We start from the raw sequence: 22,378 nt of genomic DNA, 5'->3' as shown, positions 1-22,378 counted from the left end.
TTGTTTTTAGTTTGTATTATGACAGTAAATCCAACTTGACAGATTTCTTTAACTTTCCTAGGGTATTTATGCTTTGACTTTGTTCTTGAAATACATAAATACTAAGAAGGTATTCTATTTTATATTATCTTTATTAAAGTAATTTTGGGATAAAAAACATAGGAATCCTCTGTAGTCAAATCATATATTTATTAAATCTTTGCTTCTATGTACATTCTTCACATATGTGCACCTTTTAATTTTTCTCTTATGTAAGAGAATTCATTAAGAGAAGCAGGCAAGTGATGGCAAATCAACTTTTTAATGAAGTTCTAATCCTGATAACTCCATTTTCACTTTGCTTGTATCATAGCGAGTGAGTACTTTAGGTCCCAGAATGCCAATAATTAGAGCTCCATTTGGAGCTGTGATCAAGATGGCTAAAAAGGCTATTGTCATCACATCCTCTGAATATGATTCCAAATGGGATGCACTCATTCTTGCTTTTTCTAGAGCCAGAGGACCTAACACAGCCTATATTTAGAGGAGAAAAAGATGAGGCATAAAGAAAAATGCTAAATGGAGTTAACATATAGTAAAAATAAAAAGCTCTCTTAAAACAAATAACACTTAGTACTAGACTACTAGGAAAGAGACAAGTGTTAAGGAATTTTTGTAAATGACTCATCAATTCTATGTTCTTCTTAGCAAATATATCTGGAAGGAGAGTGAAGTGGTGACACACAGCTGATTTTGTGTTTTTGTCATCTCAGCTTTCCCCTGTTTAAGTATCTTTTTTGAGTGCTCACAATACTTTTGGAACCTTAAGAGTTCAGATGAACCAGCGTTTTGCATATTTGTCTTTACCATGAACCACTAGGTTCCTGTCTGCAACAAGACAATACAAAATGCTAAGGTTTCATATGGTTCTTTAGAATTTTGTCGTCCATCTTCTCTTTGTTCTTCCTACCAGGAGCGGTGTGATATAGTAAAACTGACAAGAGTTTTAGAATTTATAACTTGCCTAAAGTTATAGGCAAGTAACTTGTTATTCAAAACAGGCAGCCTTGTCCCAAGGACCTGCTTTGCTAATCATGACATAGATTTTTGTTGCATGGAAACACACAAGCTTCTGTTCTGGAGTAACAGTAGAGAAAAGAATTTCAGGAAATCAGAGAGCATAAACTACAAAGTTTCCTTTTTTTCTTTCATTCATTCATTCAGCATTAATTTTTGTAGGCATACAGAGCTTATTTACTGTATACCTACTGCATGCTAAGTGTTAAGTATTAGGGGAAAATAACAACAAAAACAAACAAACAATTCTTATCCTTCCTATATATTCTAGTTGAGAGATTCAGGCATAAATCAGTCATGCAAATTAAATACATAATTAAATATAATACATATTCATTTATGTATGGTAGAGTAAGTGGCAGGGGTAGGAAAGATATATTTTAAAAAGAATCAATGTGTCTCTACTTTAAAATCCTAACACTTAGCTCTACAATATTCAGCAAAATGTAAAATTCCGGTTTTCAGAAATACTCTTATTTTAAATTTTGGGAAAACAGAAAAATGTTTTCATAAGTTTAGCAAGTATTTGTCATTAAAAGCACAGTGTTTTAAAGATTGTTACTTTTAATGAGTAGTTATGATCAATCAAGCATTTAAAAAGACTAACAGCCCACATTTTGTGACTAGTTTTTTTTTCATTTAGAATTTTAAAAATCAACATTAAAATAATTAGAATGTCTTAATATACTCTTACCTGGACTGTAGCTTTCGGCATCCATGATAAAGCAATAAATATTTTCTCCTTAAAATTAAAACCTGCACAAGACATCAATACAAATGTAAAAGAAATTCTAACCAATAATGCCAAACTAACGGTACCAACAGAAACGCCTGCAACAGAAAAACACAAACAGTATTTGGGAAGAAGTGGTTCTTTATGTCTAGAAACATAATTTGCAAAAGTGTTGAAAACATTTTAGGGCTACTGTCTCTCTATATCTTTATTAAGTAAAAATAATAATCATAAAAATAAAAATACGATTGAGGCTTCTATGTAAAGTATAAGATATAATCTGATGATGGAGGTATGATGAAAAGTAAGATAAATTACATTTATTTAATTCTGAGCTAACAGGCTTTGAACTTTTACTATAAATGAAAGTATTTAGAAGGTGCTGCTGGTATCTAATACTTCCCTTCAGAAAAAAATTCTATTTTCTATTTCTTTAGATCACTCAGGGAAGATATTCAAGGTTGTCTTTGGTTACAAAGACCATACAGGGTAAAGGAAGAACAAATGCATATTACAACACAAGCTTCTGAAGGTCCTTGTAGCATTCAAAGATATACTGTGAGTAAAAATAAAAATTACTTCATTTTCTTAAATATTTTTAAATCTTACATTTTTGTGCCTCTAATCATTCTTACCAATAGCATTTGATTTAAGAGATGCAACAGATACTTCTGCTCCAACCAAACCAAAAAGAAGAGGTTGGAAAATATCCCATGCAGTTCCAATAATTTTTTGGACTCTAACCTGTAGAAAAGAGTAATACATTTTCAGTTATTGTGACAAATAAAAGTATTTGCATTTCAGACATGTAAAGTTTCTCAACATTTAATAAACTTAAGATATTTTATTTGCAGAAGAAATTTTAAAACAGTAACAATTAAATAGTAGGTTAACTCTTTTATACAAAACAGAATTTGATTAGAAGAAATTTATAACACAATAAAAATATTAGTTGGTAATTTTGTCATGGAACAAAAAAGATATTATTTGGCAATTTTATCTTTGGAGTTCCATACATGTTCTGATTGTGCAGTAAGAGTTCTACCTTTTGTTTGTGAGGCAACTGAGCAGGGATAGAACTACATCATGCCTGATGAGAACATATTCAAGCTCATTCAAATATTTTAGTTCTCAAAAGTAAGTTGGGCAAGAGCTCCACTCAGTTATCCTGGGACCAAATCCCATGAAAATGAATCCTGATATGTCCTAAACTACCAGGAAAAAAATTCTGGTAATCTGTTAGGCCTGCTTCCAAACGACCCATATTAAAAACATGAACCAAACCAAAATAGGTCATAGATTCTCATTTGGTTGTCTCCCTGACTTCCCTTTCTGGGAATGAATCCCTCCCAGTAGTGCTTCCACAATTACATGGTTACAGGAAATGCTTCCACTGACATAAAAGTACTCTGGCTCTTTTTCAGGAAGCTGGATGAAGAGATTTTAGTCTCAGTCTGTGTTAATCCTTTTTTTTCCCCCAAACAGGAGGAGAATCATAAAACATTCATATCCTTTGAGGCAAAAACTATTTTCGTAACTACTCCCCTTATGACTAGGTTTTCTGGTTGCTGTTTATAAAAGTAAGTTTGAAAAATGAAATAACAAAGGAAAACCAGTATTTCTGTCTTCTTCACAGCACATTATCCTATTTGTTACTTATTTAATTTTTAAAATCTATTTATTCTTTACTGTTTGATTTTCTTTATCATGTAAAGAGATCAAGTAGTTTTCATTTTATTTGTAATTTATTATTAGTCATTTAATTTCTTTTATAATTATGACTTTATCAGAATACTAAACAAATTTGGAACTTCTTAAGCTGATTCTAAAATTTATCTAAGAAAGAATATGGACAAGAACAGTTAAGAAATACTTTAAAAATAAGTACAATAAGAGGGAATCTTCTATACTAGATTCTGAGACATAAAACTACAATGATTTAGAGTGCTATTGGCATAGGAATGGGTGTTTAAAGAGACTTCAGAAGTAAATATATATATATATATCAATGAATTATTGGATTAATCAATAAATAATTTGACAAAATTGACTATGCAATTCACATGCATATATATATTATATGTATATATGTATGTCTATGAATATATATATATACATAAACACGCATGTACATCCTTACCTCACAACATTCACAAAAATAAAATCCAGAATGCAAAGCAAAACTACCAAAGTATTAAATGATAATATATAAGATGATATAATGTTCATAATCTCATGATCTTGGGTGAAAAAGTCCTTCTTAAACAAGATAAAGACCCAAAACCAAAAAGGAAAAACTGACAGACTTGACTATAGGAAATTTTACTGCCATACAAAATATATCATCAACGAAGATAAGCAAAAATTAAACACAACATGTAGATAACAAAGAATTAGTAGCTCTAACATATAAAGAAACTCTATAAATTAGGAACCAACAGGCAAATAAACTAGTTAATAATGGGCAAAGAATATGAATAAGTGGTTATAAAAGAATATATGAATAGAAATTTGTCATTGTTTAGCCACTAAGTCATGTCTAACTCTTTTGTGACCCATGGATTGTAGCCTGACAGGCTCCCCTGTCCATGGGGTTTCCCAACCAAGAACACTGGAGTGGGTTACCATTTTCTTCTCCAGGGGATCTTCTTGACCTAGGGACTGAATCCATGTCTCCTGCATTGGCAGGTGGATTCTTCACCACTGAGCCACCAGGGAAGCCTGAATAGAAGTTTCAGTTCAGTTCAGTCGCTCAGTCATGTCCGACTCTCCGCGACCCCATGAATCACAGCACACCAGGCCTCCCTGTCCATCACCAACTCCCGGAGTTCACTCAAACTCATGTCCACAGAGTCGGTGATGCCATCCAGCCATCTCATTCTCTGTAGTCCCCTTCTCCTCCCGCCCCCAACCTTTCCCAGCATCAGTCTTTTCCAGTGAACTCCACTACTAATCAGAGAAACATAATAACAATGTTATAAAGTTTCTTACCCATCAGGTTGTTAAAAAAATCATTGATAATATCCAAGATTGTTGATGGGTTTAGGTATTAAGGGACTCTCCTATACTGTTGGTAGTAAATAGTATAAATAAAATCTTTTAAGGGATAATTTGGCAATGTGCTAAGTCACTTCAGTTGTATCTGTTTGTGACCCTACGGACTATAGCCCGCCAGGCTCCTCTGTTCATGGGATTTTCCAGGTAAGAATACTGGAGTGGGTTGCCATTTCCTACTCCAGGAGACCTTCCTCACCCAAGAACTGAACCCGCATGTCCTGCGTCTCCTGCACTGGCAAGCAGGTTCTTTACCACTAGTGCTACCTGGAAAGCCTAATTTGGCAGTAAGCAACCACCAAAATAGAAATGTACCATTTTAAAATTCAGTCATTCTATTTCTAGAAATCTATTCCTACAGAAGTATTCATACATTTGCAAAACCACATATGAATAGGACTGTTCATGGTTGTGCTGTTTGTAATTACAAAAAATGGAAGTGATCTACATGTCTACAAATAGAGGAGTGATTAGAGGAAATGACCTGGGAAGGGGATTTGATATTTGGGGATGGTGAGGGAAGGGGAGTATTTTTCATTTTATTACATATGTGTACCTTCTTATTCTTAATATTTTATGAGCATAGTTTCATGTATTAATTGAATAATTAAAATTTTAATAAATACATCAATAAAAGTTATATTATTGCATTAAACTTGGGAGAAAGACTAATGTGATCACTCAACTTCTGATTGCATTTTAGTGTATTTCAGTTCCTTTTCTTGAATATTTTATTTCCTTGATTGATTCATTCACCTTGAAGATACAAACTTATGGAACATTTTCCAACTAGAATTAGTATTTCTTTTTTAGTTTTTTTTCTTAATATACATATTTTATTGAAGTATAGTTGACTTACAATGTTTCAGGTGCACAGCAAGGTGATTCAGTTAGACATATACACATATATTATTTTTCAAATTATTTTCCATTATACGTTATTACAAGATATTGACTATAGTTTCCTGTGCTATACAGTAAGCCTTTGTTGCATGTCTGTCTTTTAATCAGAAATGTAGCATTCTATTCATATTAAGTCAAACAAATGGAATCAAAATGTCATATATTTTTTAATAGAGTAAGATTTCTTAAATGTCTATTTCAGATGTTAAAAATGTAGCTATTTTATCTTTTAAAAAGTTGTATATAAAAATATTCACCTTTTCTTTGGACCAACCTGTCCCTGCAATGAAACTCAATACTAGTGTGCACAATCCTCCAGCTGTATTCATACCAAATTGATGGCTGCCTAAGACAGCAGAAATACACATACTCAAAATAAAAAATGCTCTCTTCACTTCAAGTTGTCCCTATAATTAGATAGATATTTGGAAATTAATTTACATTAAATATATAATAATTATATTATCTATCATTTATTACTGACCCTTTGATACCATGTCTTTATATGCTATATCAAATAACATCTAAAATTTGACTTTATTTCTTACCACATATTTTAGCAGAATTGTGACAAAATTTGCAATTATTAAGTTTCATTTTCTGCTACATCTCTGATACTACTATCAGTAAAATGGTTATAATACTTTAACTGTAAGAGAAGAAGGAAAGAAAAGAGACCCATATAATCTGTAGTTCCACATAACATACCCAAAGAATTCTTAAAAATAAATGTCTGAGTATCTTTTTAGCTGAAACAATAGCTACAGGGAAATTAAGATGGAAGTTATAGAAATCAAAGAGTAATGGCATATCTTTTAGGGCAGGAAAGAGTTGATAGTGTTGCCTTAGTCAAAGGGAGAGGGAGAGAATTTAAGTCAGAAAATATGCAGAAATAAATGGGAATATATTTCCTCAAAATGTTCAATGGAATGTCTGAGGGAAAAAGATAAGGAAAAAAAGTCAGGAGTCAACAGGCAATTTAGTGAAGAAAAAAGTGGGATGAAATGGAGAAGTTCCTCTGAATTAAGTACATTTTTCTGATATTCTCTGTTTAATCAGGAAGCAGAGACTTCAGATTAGGGCCACTGACCTGGATCAATGACAACTATGCTCAGTTTTACAGAGAATAGGCATTGGAGGCTACTTTTGGAGAAAGAAAACTAAAGATTAAATTACTTTATGGATCTTCCAAAAGTTCAAATTTTTGAGAGAAATGTCTAATACTGTACTTCCAAATAAAGATTATTTTTTATTTACCTGATCGCTACCTGGAAAATGTCGAGCAAACATTCCCAAAACAATTCCTAAAAGCACACCAAGAACTACATCCCGAAGAGAGTATAGGATGTTACTAGTAATACTACCTGTAAGGGAACACAATAAGAAAAACATGTCACAGAGAGATATTTTCATATAGCCAACACAGGAAATCAAATGTAGGTGATTCATAAAGAAAGGTATGTTATTACAGAAGAAATACACAAAAATGGACCTTTAAAGTTCACACTCATGAAAACATGCAGACTTACTTGATAAAAGTGTACTTTCCAATGATTTAATATGTATACACAACTCAGAAATGTTCACTGAATAAATAGGCCAGAAAACAAGGAAACCACAATGTGCTCCCCTTACACACCCAACCTAAAAGACCAGGTCAGGTATAAGAATGCATAGAGACTGGCAGAGGAGTATCTCTGGCATCTAGCACATGGCTAATAATGTTGTTCTCTGCTATTCTATTATGGCAAATGATTTAAACATTAAAAGGACAATTTAATAATAATAACAATATAAAAAAAGATTTATCCCAGGATCAATCCTAGGAATATTCAAGGATCAACTGATTTTCCAATACATTTTATGTCTTATGGATACACATAGTTTCATTGTAATACATTTTTTAAAATGATCTAGAGTCACACAAAAATGTTTAGTTATGCTCTGTGTATTCAGCTCAATACAAAAAGGAATTAAATATATATATTTTAGAAATATTTTCCCATTAAAAATAACAGAAGTGTAGGATGACAACAGCATGATGGTAGAATGGGAACTCCAGAATCGTGATCCCCCACAGAGACACCAATTTAACACCAACATACAGTCTAAAAGGCTTTACGCTCATTTAAAAAGTTACAGCAAGAGAAAAGCAACTCATCACATAAAAGAGAATGCCCATAAAATTATCAGAGGCTTACAGAGCAGAAGAGCTTCCCTGATGGCTCAAATGGTAAAGAATTTGCCTCCAGTGCAGGAGATCTGGGTTTGATCCCAGGGTTGGAAAAATCCCCTGGAGAAGGAAATGGCAACCCACTCCAGTATTCTTGCCTAGAGAATTCCATTGACAGAGGACCTACTGGGCTACAGTCCATGGGGTCACAAAGGGTCACGCACAACTGAGCAACTAACACATTACACAGCAGAAATCTTACAGGTCAGAAGAAAGCAGGATGACATATTCAAAGTGTTGAAAGCAAAATGCCAACCAAGAATAATATCCCACAAAACTGTCCTCCAAAGTGAAGGTGAAATTAAGACTTCCCCAGATAAACAAAGGTTGATTGAGTTCATCACCACTAGACCTGCCTAACAAGAAATCTAAAGGGAATCCTTCAAATGTAAATAAAAAGATGTTAGCAACACACAAAACTACCACACAATTGCACTCATCTCACATGCTAGCAAAGTAATGCTCAAAATTCTCCAAGCCAGGCTTCAATAGTATGTGAACCGTGAATTTCCAGATTTCAAGCTGGATTTAGAAAAGGCAGAGGAACAGAGATTGAATTGCTAACATCTGTTGGATCACTGAAAAAGCGAGAGAGTTCCAAAAAACCATCCACTTCTGCTTTATTGACTATGCCGAAGTCTTTGACTGTGTGGATCACAGCAAACTACGGAAAATTCTTAAAGAGATGAGAATACCAGACCACCCTACTTGCCTCCTGAGAAATCTGTATGCAGGTCAAGAAGCAACAGTTAGAACTGGACATGGAACAACAGACTGGTTCCAAATCGGGAAAGGAGTACGTCAAGGCTGTATATTGTCACTCTGCTTATTTAACTTATATGCAGAGTACATTATGAGAAATGCTGGATTGGATGAAGCACAAGCTGAAATCAAGATTGCCAGGAGAAATATCGATAACCTCAGATATGCAGATGACACCACACTTATGGCAGAAAGTGAAGAAGAACTAAAGAGCCTATTGATGAAAGTGAAAGAAGAGAGTGAAAAAGCTGGCTTAAAACTCAACATTCAGAAAACTAAGATCATGGCATCTGGTCCCATCACTTCATGGCAAATAGATGGGGAAACAGTGGCAGACTTTATTTTCTTGGGCTCCAAAATCACTGCAGATGGTGACAGCAGTCATGAAATTAAAAGATGCTTACACCTTGGAAGGAAAGTTATGACCAACGTAGACAGCATATTAAAAAGCAGAGACATTACTTTGCCAGCAAAGGTCTGTCTAGTTAAAGCTATGGCTTTTCCAAGAGTCATTTATGGTTCTGAGAGTTGGACTACAAAGAAAGCTGAGTGCCGAAGAACTGATGCTTTTGAACTGTAGTGTTGGAGAAGACTCTTGAGAGTGGCTTGGACTGCAAGGAGATCCAACCAGTCCATCCTAAAGGAAATTAGTCCTGAATATTCATTGGAAGGACTGATGCTGAAGCTGAAACTTCAATACTTTGGCTACCTGATGCGAAGAACTGACTCATTTGAAAAGACCCTGATGCTGGGAAAAGATTGAAGTTGGGAGGAGAAGGGGATGACAGAAGATGAGATGGTTGGATGGTAACACTGACTCAATGGACATGAGTTTGAGTAAGCTCCAGGAGTTGGTAATGAACAGTCCATGGGGTCACAAAGAGTCGGACATGACTGACAGACTGAACTGAACACAAAAGCATGTAAATATAAACCTCCAGTAAAGTTAAATAGATAGATGAATTAAGAATCCAGTAATACTGTAATGGTGGTGAGGAAATCACTTTTAATTCTGTTAGAGAATTGAAGATAGAAGCACAAAAAATAACTAATTATATAATTCCGTTAATGTATATACAATAAAATGTGTAATTTGTGACACTGGTAACATAAGGTGAGGAGGGTGAGAGAGGAGTAGAAAAGTAGATTTTTTTTGTATGCAACTGAAGTTGCTATCATTTTAAACAGATTGCTATAACTTTAAAGAAGGAAAAAGATATTCCATGCAAATGGTACCTCAAAGAGAGCAGGGGCAGTCATACTTTTACCAGACAAGACAGACTTTAGGTCAAATACTGTCACGAGAGATAAAGATAGGATACTGAATAATGGTAAAAGGGCTGATTGACTCAGAAGGTAAAGTGAGATCTCTGCTGCTGCTGCTAAGTCGCTTCAGTCGTGTTCGACTCTGTGCGACCCCCTAGACGGAAGCCCACCAGGCTCCCCCATCCCTGGGATTCTCCATGCAAGAACACTAGAGTGGGTTGCCATTTCCTTCTCCAGTGCATGAAAGAGAAAAGTGAAAGTGAAGGTGCTCAGTCATGTCTGACTCTTCGCGACCCCATGGACTGCAGCCTACCAGGCTCCTCCGTCCATGGGATTTTCCAGGCAAAAGTACTGGAGTGGGGTGCCATTGCCTTCTCCGAGGGAGATCTCAATATCTACCAAATTCCAAAATACAGATGCTTTGAAGATCTAATATATATAATAAAACTTAAAGAGTTCTTAAAATTTCAAGAGACACTTTACACAGTAATGTGGTGGAAGAGGATTTTTTAAAGCAGGTACCTGCTTGGTTTTCACTTTTTTGGTCCTCTTCAGATTAGGTTTGGTCTCTTGTAGCCTGTTCCCTTAGCATCTTATACTATGTAATATTTATTCCACCTTTATTTGTTTAAGATAATTTCCTTGAGAACACAGGCTACATGGTCTTTTCCGTTTGCTGTGTTGGGAGGCAGTATAGAATAGTACTTAAAAGTGTGGGTCTGAGGTCAGACTGCTAGATTTCCATATTGGTTCCCTACTTATTGGATCTCTGACTTTGAGCAAGTTACTTAATCTCTGTTCCTTAGTTTCCTTATCAGTAGAATGAGCATAGCACTGTTGTGATTATTGAGCTGAAACATCTACAGAACTTACAGCAACTAACAAGCTATTGCTCAATAAAAACTAATACTGTTAAAAAAAAATAAAAAAATAAAAGTTCCCTGTTAAAAGATCAAAAAAAAAAAAAAAAACCACACAAAAAAACTAATACTGTTATTCACTGTTTATCCTCAGCATTTGATACAGTAGCTGGTACAATGGACAAGGAGCACAAAAAATATTTTTTGAAAAAATGATTGATATCAGTCATGAAGGAAAAGATTGCCAGAACTGACAATAAAAAATTTAGGTCTTCTGAATGGCAAAAAAAGAGAGATAAAGTTAAATTACAAAAAGCACAGGATATAAAACAAATGGTTTATCATTCTTAATTTTATGTACAATCAGAGTCTTAACAAATCAGGCTTAAAAAGATGAACATGCTTACAGGATATAGGCAAAATATTTTAAGAAAAGTAATCGCTAAGACATTCCAAAATGATAATAGACAATAAACATGAACATTTAACATCATTAGCATTCGAAGTACTTCATTTAAAGAGACCTATCAAAGTGGCTAAGGTAAAAAGGACTAGTAAATATCTAATTTTGAAGAAGGTGAAGAGGAAGTGGCATGCTTGTGTATCCTGGTGGGACATGATATTGTGGCAATATATTTCAAAAATCTTATTGTGTTATATCCTTTTTAACATAACAGTTTCTCTTGTAAGGTTAATAAAATATTAAGTACAACTATTCAGCTGTAAGATGTTCAACCAAGCATTTTAATAGCAGATAGTGGTGTCAATTTAAAATTTCAACATGTCAAGGTGAAAGTCATGAAGCAACTCAAATATGATGGAACCAATGAAAATGTCATAGAAATATATTTACAAATAAATTAGATGTATCCAACCAGTCCATTCTAAAGGAGATCAATCCTGGGTGTTCATTGGAAGGACTGATGCTAAAGCTGAAACTGCAATACTTTGGCCACCTCATGCGACGAGTTGACTCACTGGAAAAGACTCTGCTGCTGGGAGGGATTGGGGGTGGGAGGAGAAGGGGACGACAGAGAATGAGATGGCTGGATGGCATCACCGACTCTGTGGACATGAGTTTGAGTGAACTCCAGGAGTTGGTGAGGGACAGGGAGGCCTGGCATGCTGTGATTCATGGGGTCGCGGAGAGTCGGACATGACTGAGCGACTGAACTGAACTGAACTGAAATACATAGTTAAGGCAAAATGATAGGATACTGAATGAGGAATTCCCCAGGTCGGTAGGTGCCCAGTATGCTATTGGAGATCAGTGGAGAAATAACTCCAGAAAGAATGAAGGGATGGAGCCAAAGCAAAAACAATACCCAGTTGTGGATGTGACTGGTGATAGAAGCAAGGTGCTGCTGCTGCTGCTAAGTCACTTCAGTCGTGTCCGACTCTGTGTGACCCCATAGATGGAAGCCCACCAGGCTCCCCTGTCCCTGGGATTCTCCAGGCAAGAACACTGGAGTGGGTTGCCATTTCCTTCTCCAATGTGTGAAAGTGAAAAGTGAAAGTGAAGTCGCTTTCCGTTCCGTCGCTCAGTCGTGTCCGACTCTTTGCGACCCCGTGGACTGTAGCTTACCAGGCTTCTCCGTCCATGGGATACGATGCTGTAAAGAGAAATATTGCATAGGAACCTGGAATGTTAGGTCCATGAATCAAGGGAAATTGGAAGTGGTCAAACAGGAGATGGCAAGAGTGAACGTCGACATTCTAGGAATCAGTGAACTAAAATGGACTGGAATGGGTGAATTTAACTCAGATGACCATTATATACACTATTGTGGGCAGGAATCCCTTAGAAGACATGGAGTATCCATCATGGTCAACAAAAGAGTCTGAAATGCAGTACTTGGATGCAATCTCAAAAACGACAGAATGATCTCTGTTCGTTTCCAAGGCAAACCATTCAATATCAGGGTAATCCAAGTCTATGCCTCAACCAGTAATGCTGAAGAAGCTGAAGTTGAATGGTTCTATGAAGACCTACAAGACCTTTTAGAACTAACACCCAAAAAAGATTTCCTTTTCATTATAGGGGACTGGAATGCAAAAGTAGGAAGTCAAGAAACACCTGGAGTAACAGGCAAATTTGGCCTTGGAGCACGAAATGGAGCAGGGCAAAGGCTAATAGTTTTGCCAAGAGAACACACTGGTCATAGAAAACACCCTTTTCCAACAACACAAGAGAAGACGCTACATATGGACATCACCAGATGGTCAACACCGAAATCAGATTGATTATATTCTTTGCAGCCAAAGATGGAAAAGCTCTATACAATCAGCAAAAAAATGACCAGGAGCTGACCGCGGCTCAGATCATGAGCTCCTTATTGCACATTCAGACTTAAATTGAAGAAAGTAGGGAAAACCACTAGACCATTCAGATATGACCTCAATCAAATCCCTTATGATTATACAGTGGAAGTGAGAAATAGATTTAAGGGACTAGATCTGATAGATAGAATGCCTGATGAACTATGGATGGAGGTTTGTGACATTGTACAGGAGACAGGGACCAAGACCATCCCCATGGAAAAGAAATGCAAAGAAGCAAAATGGCTGTCTGAGGAGGCCTTACAAATAGCTGTGAAAAGAAGAGAGGCGAAAAGCAAAGGAGAAAAGGAAAGATATACGCATCTGAATGCAGAGTTCCAAAGAATAGCAAGGAGAGATAAGAAAGCCTTCCTCAGTGATCAATGAAAAGAAATAGAGGGAAACAACAGAATAGGAAAAACAAGAGATCTCTTCAAGAAAATTAGAGATACCAAGGGAACATTTCATGCAAAGATGGGCTCAATAAAGGACAGGAATGGTGTGGACCTAACAGAAGCAGAAGATATTAAGAAGAGGTGGCAAGAATACACAGAAGAACTGTACAAAAAAGATCTTCATGACCAAGATAATCATGATGGTGTGACCACTCACCTAGAGCCAGACATCTTGGAATGTGAAGTCAAGGGGGCCTTAGAAAGCATCACTACGAACAAAGCTAGTGGAGGTGATGGAATTCCAGTTGAGCTATTTCAAATCCTGAAAGATGATGCTGTGAAAGTGCTGCACTCAATATGCCAGCAAATTTGGAAAACTCAGCAGTGGCCACAGGACTGGAAAAGGTCAGTCTTCATTCCAATCCCAAAGAAAGGCAATTTCAAAGAATGCTCAAACTACCGCACAATTGCACTCATCTCTCATGCTAGTAAAGTCATGCTCAAAATTATCGAAGTCAGGCTTCAGCAATATGTGAACCGTGAACTTCCAGATGTTCCTTTTAGAAAAGGCAGAGGAACCAGAGATCAAATTGCCAACATCCTCTGGATCATCAAAAAAGCAAGAGAGTTCCAGAAAAACATCTATTTCTGCTTCATTGACTATGCCAAAGCGTTTGACTGTGTGGATCACAATAAACTGTGGAAAATTCTGAAAGAGACTGAAATACCAGACCACCTGACCTGCCTCTTGAGAAACCTGTATGTAGGTCAGGAAGCAACAGTTAGAACTGGACATGAAACAACAGACTGGTTCCAAACAGGAAAAGGAGTACGTCAAGGCTGTATATTGTCACCCTGCTTATTTGACTTGTATGCAGAGTACATCACGAGGAATTCTGGGCTGGAAGAAGCACAAGCTGGAATCAAGTTTGAGAAATATCAATAACCTCAAATATGCATATGACACCACCCTTATGACAGAAGATGAAGAGGAACTAAAAAGCCTCTTGATGAAAGTGAAAGAGGAGGGTGAAAAAGTTGGCTTAAAGCTCAGCATTCAGAAAACTAAGATCATGGCATCTGATCCTATCACTTCATGGGAAATAGATGGGAAAACAGTGGAAACAGTGTCAGACTTTATTTTTTTGGGCTCCAAAATCACTGCAGATGCTGATTGCAGCCATGAAATTAAAAGACGCTTGAAGGAAAGTTATGACCAACCTAGAGAGCATATTAAAAAGCAGAGACACTACTTTGCGAAGAAAGGAGATCCAATCAGTCCATTCTAAAGGAGATCAATCCTGGGTGTTCATTGGAAGGACTGATGCTAAAGCTGAAGCTCCAATACTTTGGCCACCTCATGCGAAGAGCTGACTCACTGGAAAAGACTCTGATGCTGGGAGGGATTGGGGGCAGGAGGAGACAGGGACGACAGAGAATGAGATGGCTGGATGGCATCACCGACTCGATGGACGTGAGTTTGAGTGAACTCTGGGAGTTGGTGATAGACAGGGAGGCCTGGTGTGCTGTGTTTCATGGGGTCGCAAAGAGTCAGACATGACTGAGTGACTGAACTGAACTGAATACAGTTAAAGGCAAAACAACTCTGGTTATAAATAAGTATGGTTAATGTTCACTAATTTTATAAGAATTTTGGGAGGGAGAGAGAAAGCAAGCTGGAGATAGATGTGGAGAGGGAGAAAAGGAGACGTCTGGGTGGATGTATATCAAAAGATTAAGAATTATTATTCCTGGGAGTCTTCCCAGGTGGCAAAGTGGTAAAGACTCCATCTGCCAGTGCAAGAGACACAAGTGATGTGGGTTCGATCTCTGGGTTGGGAAGATCCCCTAGAGTATGAAATGGCAACCCACTCCAGTATTCTTGCCTGAGAAATCCCATTGCCTGAGGAGCCTGGTGCTGAGCTACAGTCCATGTGGTCACAAACAGTCAGACACGACTGAGCACACACACGCACACATGACTATAATAGATTTCATTCTTATATTTTCTTTTTTTCTTCTTAGTAATTTATATCTTATTATTTTAAGAGAACCTATATATATATAACTTTTCAACTTTAAAATGTTTTGGTGTTTCGATTAATAATACAGAAGACTGGACTTCATATACTGGCAGATAATTAAAGTATTATTAAATATGGAATGTTCACTTCTGCAATCTCTGAGTGACATTCAACACCAAATGTCTCCCTGGGATTTAGAATTGGTACAGGATCTTGTCCCATCACTACCAAAAGGACACACAGTTGTCCTCCACACATTTAGGGTGTCTTATGAACAGAACAACCAGTTATTTAAAATGACAGCCAGAAAGGTACATCTCAAAATTATCTACTAGATGTATTAGTAGCACTAATAATATTGTGGCCTAAATTTTTCTACTGAAAACTGATAAAATTCCAAAGTAAAATGAGCAGATAAATGATAATAATATGGATTATAAAATTAATTGGAATATTTGGTTATTAAAAGGAAATATTTGTATTAAGTAGTGGTATCTTAACCCATTGAAATTCCTTTTGTGGTCTAGAATGAGCTTTCCATGAAGAATAAAAACATGTTAAATTGAAAAGTCTTCATCAATAAATGAAGGAAAGCTAGAAAACTTGTTTAAAGAATAGAGAAAGCACTGAATTATATGGTAGCTGTTTTGTTTACCTGAGGAGAAAACTATACTGAAGCATACATTGAATCCAGTGATAGCCAAGATGTCATCCAGACTGCTGGCAGCTATTAGTAAGGTTGGAATGCCTTTCTCAACACCATATCCCCTTTCTTGCAAATGCAGCATGGAAGGGACAACCACAGCAGGAGAAACTGCACCGACTACGAAACTGAGAGAAACATCTTTGAAAACCAATTTAAAAACGTCCTTTTAATGAAACAGTGCTTTATAGTAAATTGTACAACCAACATATTAAACTTTATGATGACTTTGCAAGTAAAAATTCTGCTTTTGAGTAAATGTCATTTAACAATGGAAAAAATTCCCCGGTGGCTCAGTGGTAAAGAATCTTCCTGCAATGCAGGAGACGCAGGGGATGTGGGCTCGATCCCTGAGTCTGGAAGATCCCCTGGAGGAGGAAATGGCCACCCACCCAGTATTCTTGCTGGGAAAATCCCACGGATATAGGAGCCTGGCAGGCTGCCGGGAGCCAGTGAGGGAAATCGTACCCATGGCAAAGGTCAATTGGGGAAGAGGCCTGATGGGCAAAGGCTAATCAGGACTTGAGGAATCCCCTGGACTTACCCGAGCATCTACCCCAAAGAAAACCGAAGTCTGACTGCCTTACTATCTTACTCCTCTTACCAAATCCTCTAATACTTACAGGGGCTTCCCCCCAACCACCTTTCTCTGAAAACATTAATTCAGAGCTGTAGTTAAAAAGTTCTCCTCGGCTTAATAGGAGTGTTCCAATCCAAGCCCCTCTGATAGCTTTCTAACTTGCCTGACAAGTTTGTCCGGGCTCTTACAACTATGAGTGTGACTGTTTACAGCCTCCCAGCCATGCAAGGACAGAAAGCCTAATATTCTAAAATACAGAAATTTGTTGAAGAAGTTCAAATTATTAGAATAGTACTAAAAGAGATTTCATTGTTGAATCAATGCTTGCTGCAAAGTTTCCATATTTTCTATCGTATCCTTGGAAATATATTAATCACATATAGAGAAAATAAGTAGTAGCCTTTGATTTAACCACATCAGATCTTAAGTTAATAAATTCCTTTCTTGTAGCTCACTACACCCTTGCCTTATAGGAATGTAACTTTGTCATGTGTCTTTGGAGAATAGCTCCTGACTTCAGGAAAATCACCTTAAAAGAATATAAGCCTTTTTCTAGCTAACTAACCTTTGTTAGGAGAGAGGGCCATAAACTGTTAGCAGGCCTCCTGGCCAGAAGATGATGTAAACCACCTAAAACTTTTGTATATCACGAGACATACAAAAATAAGCCCTGATCCTGATAAGGGTCAAGACTGCTGACCCCGCATGATTTTGGCGTGACTCTATACCTCCCTTTCTCTATTATTATGTGCATAACTTAGGGTATAAAAGCAGCACTGGAAAATAAAGTTTTGGGCCTTGCTCACTGATGCTTGGTCTCCCCGTGTCGTTCTTTCTCTTTTTCCATCCTTTTCTCTATTCTCCTTTTTCTGGTTGAGATCCTTGGAGCGCTGGGCCCTCTGCGTTTACTTATCTGCCTGGGCTTCTAAGACCCACTTGAGGGGGTGCCCTAGTGGGGTGCCTCCAGTGATTTGAGAGGGCACCTGCAGCCTACGTAAACAGAGCAAACCCCGTGCTGGGGTTTTATTGGTTTCCTGCGTAAACCAAGGAATTATCAGCCCCTGTCTCTCTCTCTCTCTCGCTGACGCCGACGCCGTTCATCCCAAGGATACCCTGGGTCCATATCGAGGCAGGTCCCCAATACCCTAGTGGCTCAGCTGGTAAAGAATCCACCTGCAATTTGGAAGACCTGGGTTTGATCCCTGGGTTGGGAAGATCCCCTGGAGGAGGAAATGGCCACCCACCCAGTATTCTTGCTGGGAAAATCCCACGGACATAGGAGCCTGGCAGGCTATAGTCCACAGGGTCGCAAAGAGTTGGACATGACTGAGCACACACAAAAATACTCATATATTCTTTAGTGCCATTAAAATGTTACAGAAATTTTGTTCAAGATGTTAGGTCAACCACAAATTGCTGCCTCTACCTCCATCTCAAAAACATTTGAAATAAAGATATGAAAATAATAGGAAAGCCCATAAGCTAGCTAGAAAACAAAACGGGAATCTTCAGTGGACAAGAAACTAAGTGTATCCCAGGAAGATAAGAGACAGGTGGTTTAGGGTTGAAAAAGGAAACCATAGCCAAAATGCATATAAGATGGCTACAGAAGATATGGTGTATTCTAGAAATGCCGCAAGCCCAGAAGTGGCAGATGCTGGGAGTAGGAGGGACCTATGAGGAAATCGAATGGTGATTATGTAGAGTACTGCTATAAGAATGGTCAGTAAGATGCAGTCTCCACACCACTTCTATCTTCTGAACAAATCAGTAAGGAAGATATCCATCCAAAAGAAGGACAGTATGAGAACCTAAGTTACAAAGGAAAATGGGAAAATTTGTGGTGTGGCTGATGACACCCGTGAGGAATGGAGAAATTCCTGCTCAGAATACTTTGTTGGTACATCCCATCTACAACCCTGCCTTGTCTATTCCACTTTCACCTCCTCAGTGCTGCAGTAAACTATGTGGAGTGATGCATGTGGTCCCTACCAGAACCCTCTAGCCAGGCCAGTGCACACATTCCCCAACTGCTGCTTGTTGACTCCTAACCACTAATACTGGCAGCTTTGTGGGAGCCTTGCACTGCTAAGAGAAGCTTACCTACTAATGTTAAGGAGATGTACCACTTCCCCATTCCAGACAGCTCCTGCCAGTGACTGACTGATGTGAGGGTCTAACAGTTCAGTTCCTTTGCCTCTGGCTGTACAACCTCCCTGGTTTACAGACAAGATTTCCTGAAGGACTCAGGAAGAACCTAGAATTCTCTGAAAAAACATATTTGCCTAATTCAGTGGTCCCTGAACTTTACTGCACATTGGAACCACCTGGTCTACTATTTGTTGCTGCTTAACAAATCATGCCCAAATTTAGAAGCTTAAAACAACACATATTAACTCACAACCTCTGTGGGTCAGCAATCTGGGTATGAATTAGCTGTATACCTCTTTCTACTCAAGGTCTCTCATGAGGTGAGTAGGAGCCCTGATTCCAAGTTTATTCACATGGCTATTGATAGGTCTTCAGTCTCTTGCTATGGGGGCTTCTCCACAGGGCTGCACCCAACATGGCAGCTTACTTCCCCCCAACATTAAAGAGAGTGCAAGAGAGAACAAGGAAGACAGAAGCTATCGTCTTCTTATGACCTAATCATAAAAGTAATATCCTATTACTTCTTCAGTATTCCATTGATCTAGAAACAAGTCAGTAAGTTCAGTCCACATTTAGGAAGAGGGTATTACACAAAGGCTTAAATATCAGAAAGCAGTGATATCTGAGAGTTATCTTACCATTTCCGTCTGTTCCGTTCCGTTCAGTCCCTCAGTCGTGTCCGACTCTTTGCGACCCCGTGGACTGTAGCCTACCAGGCTTCTCCTTCCATGGGATTCTCCAGGCAAGAATACTGGAGTGGGTTACCATTTCCTTCTCCAGGGGATCTTCCCGACCCAGGGATCGAACCCGGGTCTCCCACATTGGAGGCAGACGCTTTAACCTCTGAGCCACCAGGGAAGTCCATCTTACCATTTACTTGGGGATTTAAAAAAAAATGCTGATGGCTGGGTCACATTCTAAGACATTCTGATCTGATTTAGGATGGAGTTTGATCTGAATACTGGGATACTGTAAAGTTTTTTTAATTGTAAAAAATACATAATATAAAATTAACCTTCTTAGCTATTTTTAAATGTACAGTTCAGTAGTGCTAATGATAGTCACATTATTGTTTAACTTAGAATATTTTTATCTTGCAAAACCGAAACTCTATAACTGAACAGTACCCTTTCCCCTCTCACCCAAGCCACTGACAACCACCATTCTATTTTCTGTTAAGATGATTTTGAAGACTCCAGATATATCAGTGGAACCATACAGTATTTGTTCTGACTTACTTCACCCAACATAGTATCCTCAAGGTTTATCTATGCTGTAGAATGTGACAGGATTTCCTCTTTTACAGCTGAATATTCATAATATTCCTGTGTGTGTGTGTGTGTGTTTATTTTCTTTATCCATTCATCTGTCCATGGATATTTGAGCTGCCTCTACCTCTTGGCTACTGTGAATTATGTTGCAATGAATGTGAGTGTGCAAATATCTCTTTGATATCCTACTTCCAGTTTTTTGGGATATATATACCCAGAAGTGGCACTGCTGGATTAAGTGGTAGTTTTACTTTAAGTGTTTTGAGAAACCTCCAAAATATTTTCCATAGGATGGCATCACCGACTCAATGGTCATGAGTTTGAGTGAACTCCGGGAGTTGGTGATGGACAGGGAGGCCTGGTGTGCTGTGATTCATGGGGTCGCAAAGAGTCGGACACAACTGAGCAACTGAACTGAACTGACTGAACTGAACTGAATGATTATAAATGTTGAGCACTTTCATATGCTTATTGGCTATTTGTATATCTTCTTTGTAGAAATGTCTATGTAAGTTTTTTGCCCATTATATAGTCAGGTTTTTAAAAATTTGCTGAGTTATAGGGTTTTCTAAAGTATTTTGAATATTGATCTCTTTCCAGATATATGGTTTATAATTATTTTCTCCCATTCTGTGTGCTGCCTTTTCATTTTGTTTCCTTTGCATGCAAAAAATTTTTAAGTTTCATGCTGTTCCATTTATTTTCACTTTTGTTGCCTGTGCTTTTTAGTGTCATATCCAAGAAATAATTGCCAAATTCAATGTCATGAAGTTTTTACATATGGTATGCTAGATATAATATTCTTGGTTGGCTGGGTTTTTTTTTTTTTTTTCTTTTAGCATTTTGAATATATCATCCCATTCCCTTCTGGCTTGCAAGGTTTCCATTGAGAAATTCAATCATTATCTTACAGGAGTTCTTGCTTTTCTTTCATTGTTTTTAAGATTCTCACTTGCTGTGATTTTTGACAGCTTGAGTATATTTCTCAGTGTAGGTTTCTTTGGTTTTATTTTAATGGAAGTTTTTTGATCATTTTGAATTTTTATGTCCATTTCCTTCCTCAAATTTGAAAGTTTGGGGCTATTATTTCTTCAAATAGGCTTTCAAATCATTTATTTCTCTCTTCTATTTCTGAAACTCCCATAATGTGTACCTGGCCCATTAAATGGCAACCCACAAGTCCCTTAGGATCTCTTTACTCTCCTTGTTTTTCGTTTTGCTCCTCTGATTCTGTAATTTCAAATGACCTATCTTCAAGTTCACAGATTCCTTTTTCTTACTGATTTAGTCTGCAGTTGACCTCCTATAGTCAATGTCTCATTTAATTGTATTATTCTCAGTTCAGTTCAGTTCAGTCACTCAGTCGTGTCCGATCTCCATGACCCCATGAATCACAGCACGCCAGGACTCCCTGTCCATCACCAACTCCCGGAGTTCACTCAAACTCATCTCCACAGAGTCGGTGATGCCATCCAGCCATCTCATTCTCAGTCATCCCCTTCTCCTCCCGCCCCCAACCTTTCCCAGCATCAGAGTCTTTTCCAGTGAGTCAACTCGTCGCATGAGGTGGCCAAAGTATTGGAGTTTCAGCTTTAGCATCAGTCCTTCCAATGAACACCCAGGATTGATCTCCATTAGAAAGGACTGGTTGGATCTCCTTGCAGTCTAAGGGACTCTCAAGAGTCTTCTCCAACACCACAGTTCAAAAGCATCAATTCTTTGGCGATCAGCTTTCTTCACAGTCCAACTCTCACATCCATACATGACCACGGAAAAACCATAGCCTTGACTAGATGGACCTTTGTTGGCAAAGTAATGTCTCTGCTTTTTAATATACTATCAAGGTTGGTCATAACTTTCCTTCCAAGGAGTAAGCGTCTTTTAATTTCATGGCAGCAATTAGCATCTGCAGTGATTTTGGAGCCCCCAAAAATAAAGTCTGACATTGTTTCCACTGTTTCTCCATCTATTTCCCATGAAGTGCTGGGACCAGATGCCATGATCTTTGTTTTCTGAATGTTGAGCTTCAAACCAACCTTTTCACTCTCCTCTTTCACTTTCATCAAGA

General features: G+C 37.7%; 1 protein-coding gene across 1 annotated transcript in view; it reads right to left on the bottom strand.

Moving 5' to 3' along the window:
- Positions 1 to 300: 300 nt before the first annotated feature.
- The window catches only part of SLC9B1 (solute carrier family 9 member B1), an 88,292-nt gene continuing 66,214 nt past the window's right edge, over positions 301 to 22,378 (bottom strand). The window contains exons 8-13 of the mRNA XM_088836031.1: positions 16,261 to 16,436; positions 7,004 to 7,110; positions 6,004 to 6,153; positions 2,425 to 2,533; positions 1,751 to 1,887; positions 301 to 513 (exon numbers count right to left, since the gene is read on the bottom strand). Of these exons, the coding sequence (XP_088692157.1) occupies positions 301 to 513; positions 1,751 to 1,887; positions 2,425 to 2,533; positions 6,004 to 6,153; positions 7,004 to 7,110; positions 16,261 to 16,436 (892 nt within the window). The remainder of the gene's footprint in view (positions 514 to 1,750; positions 1,888 to 2,424; positions 2,534 to 6,003; positions 6,154 to 7,003; positions 7,111 to 16,260; positions 16,437 to 22,378) is intronic.

The sequence above is a fragment of the Moschus berezovskii genome, chromosome 5, assembly GCF_049115385.1.
Source record: "Moschus berezovskii isolate FMDL1 chromosome 5, NW_MosBer_1.0, whole genome shotgun sequence".
Lineage (NCBI taxonomy): Eukaryota > Metazoa > Chordata > Mammalia > Artiodactyla > Moschidae > Moschus > Moschus berezovskii.
Note: the sequence above shows the minus strand (reverse complement) of the source record. Positions and strands in the feature narration are given on the sequence as shown.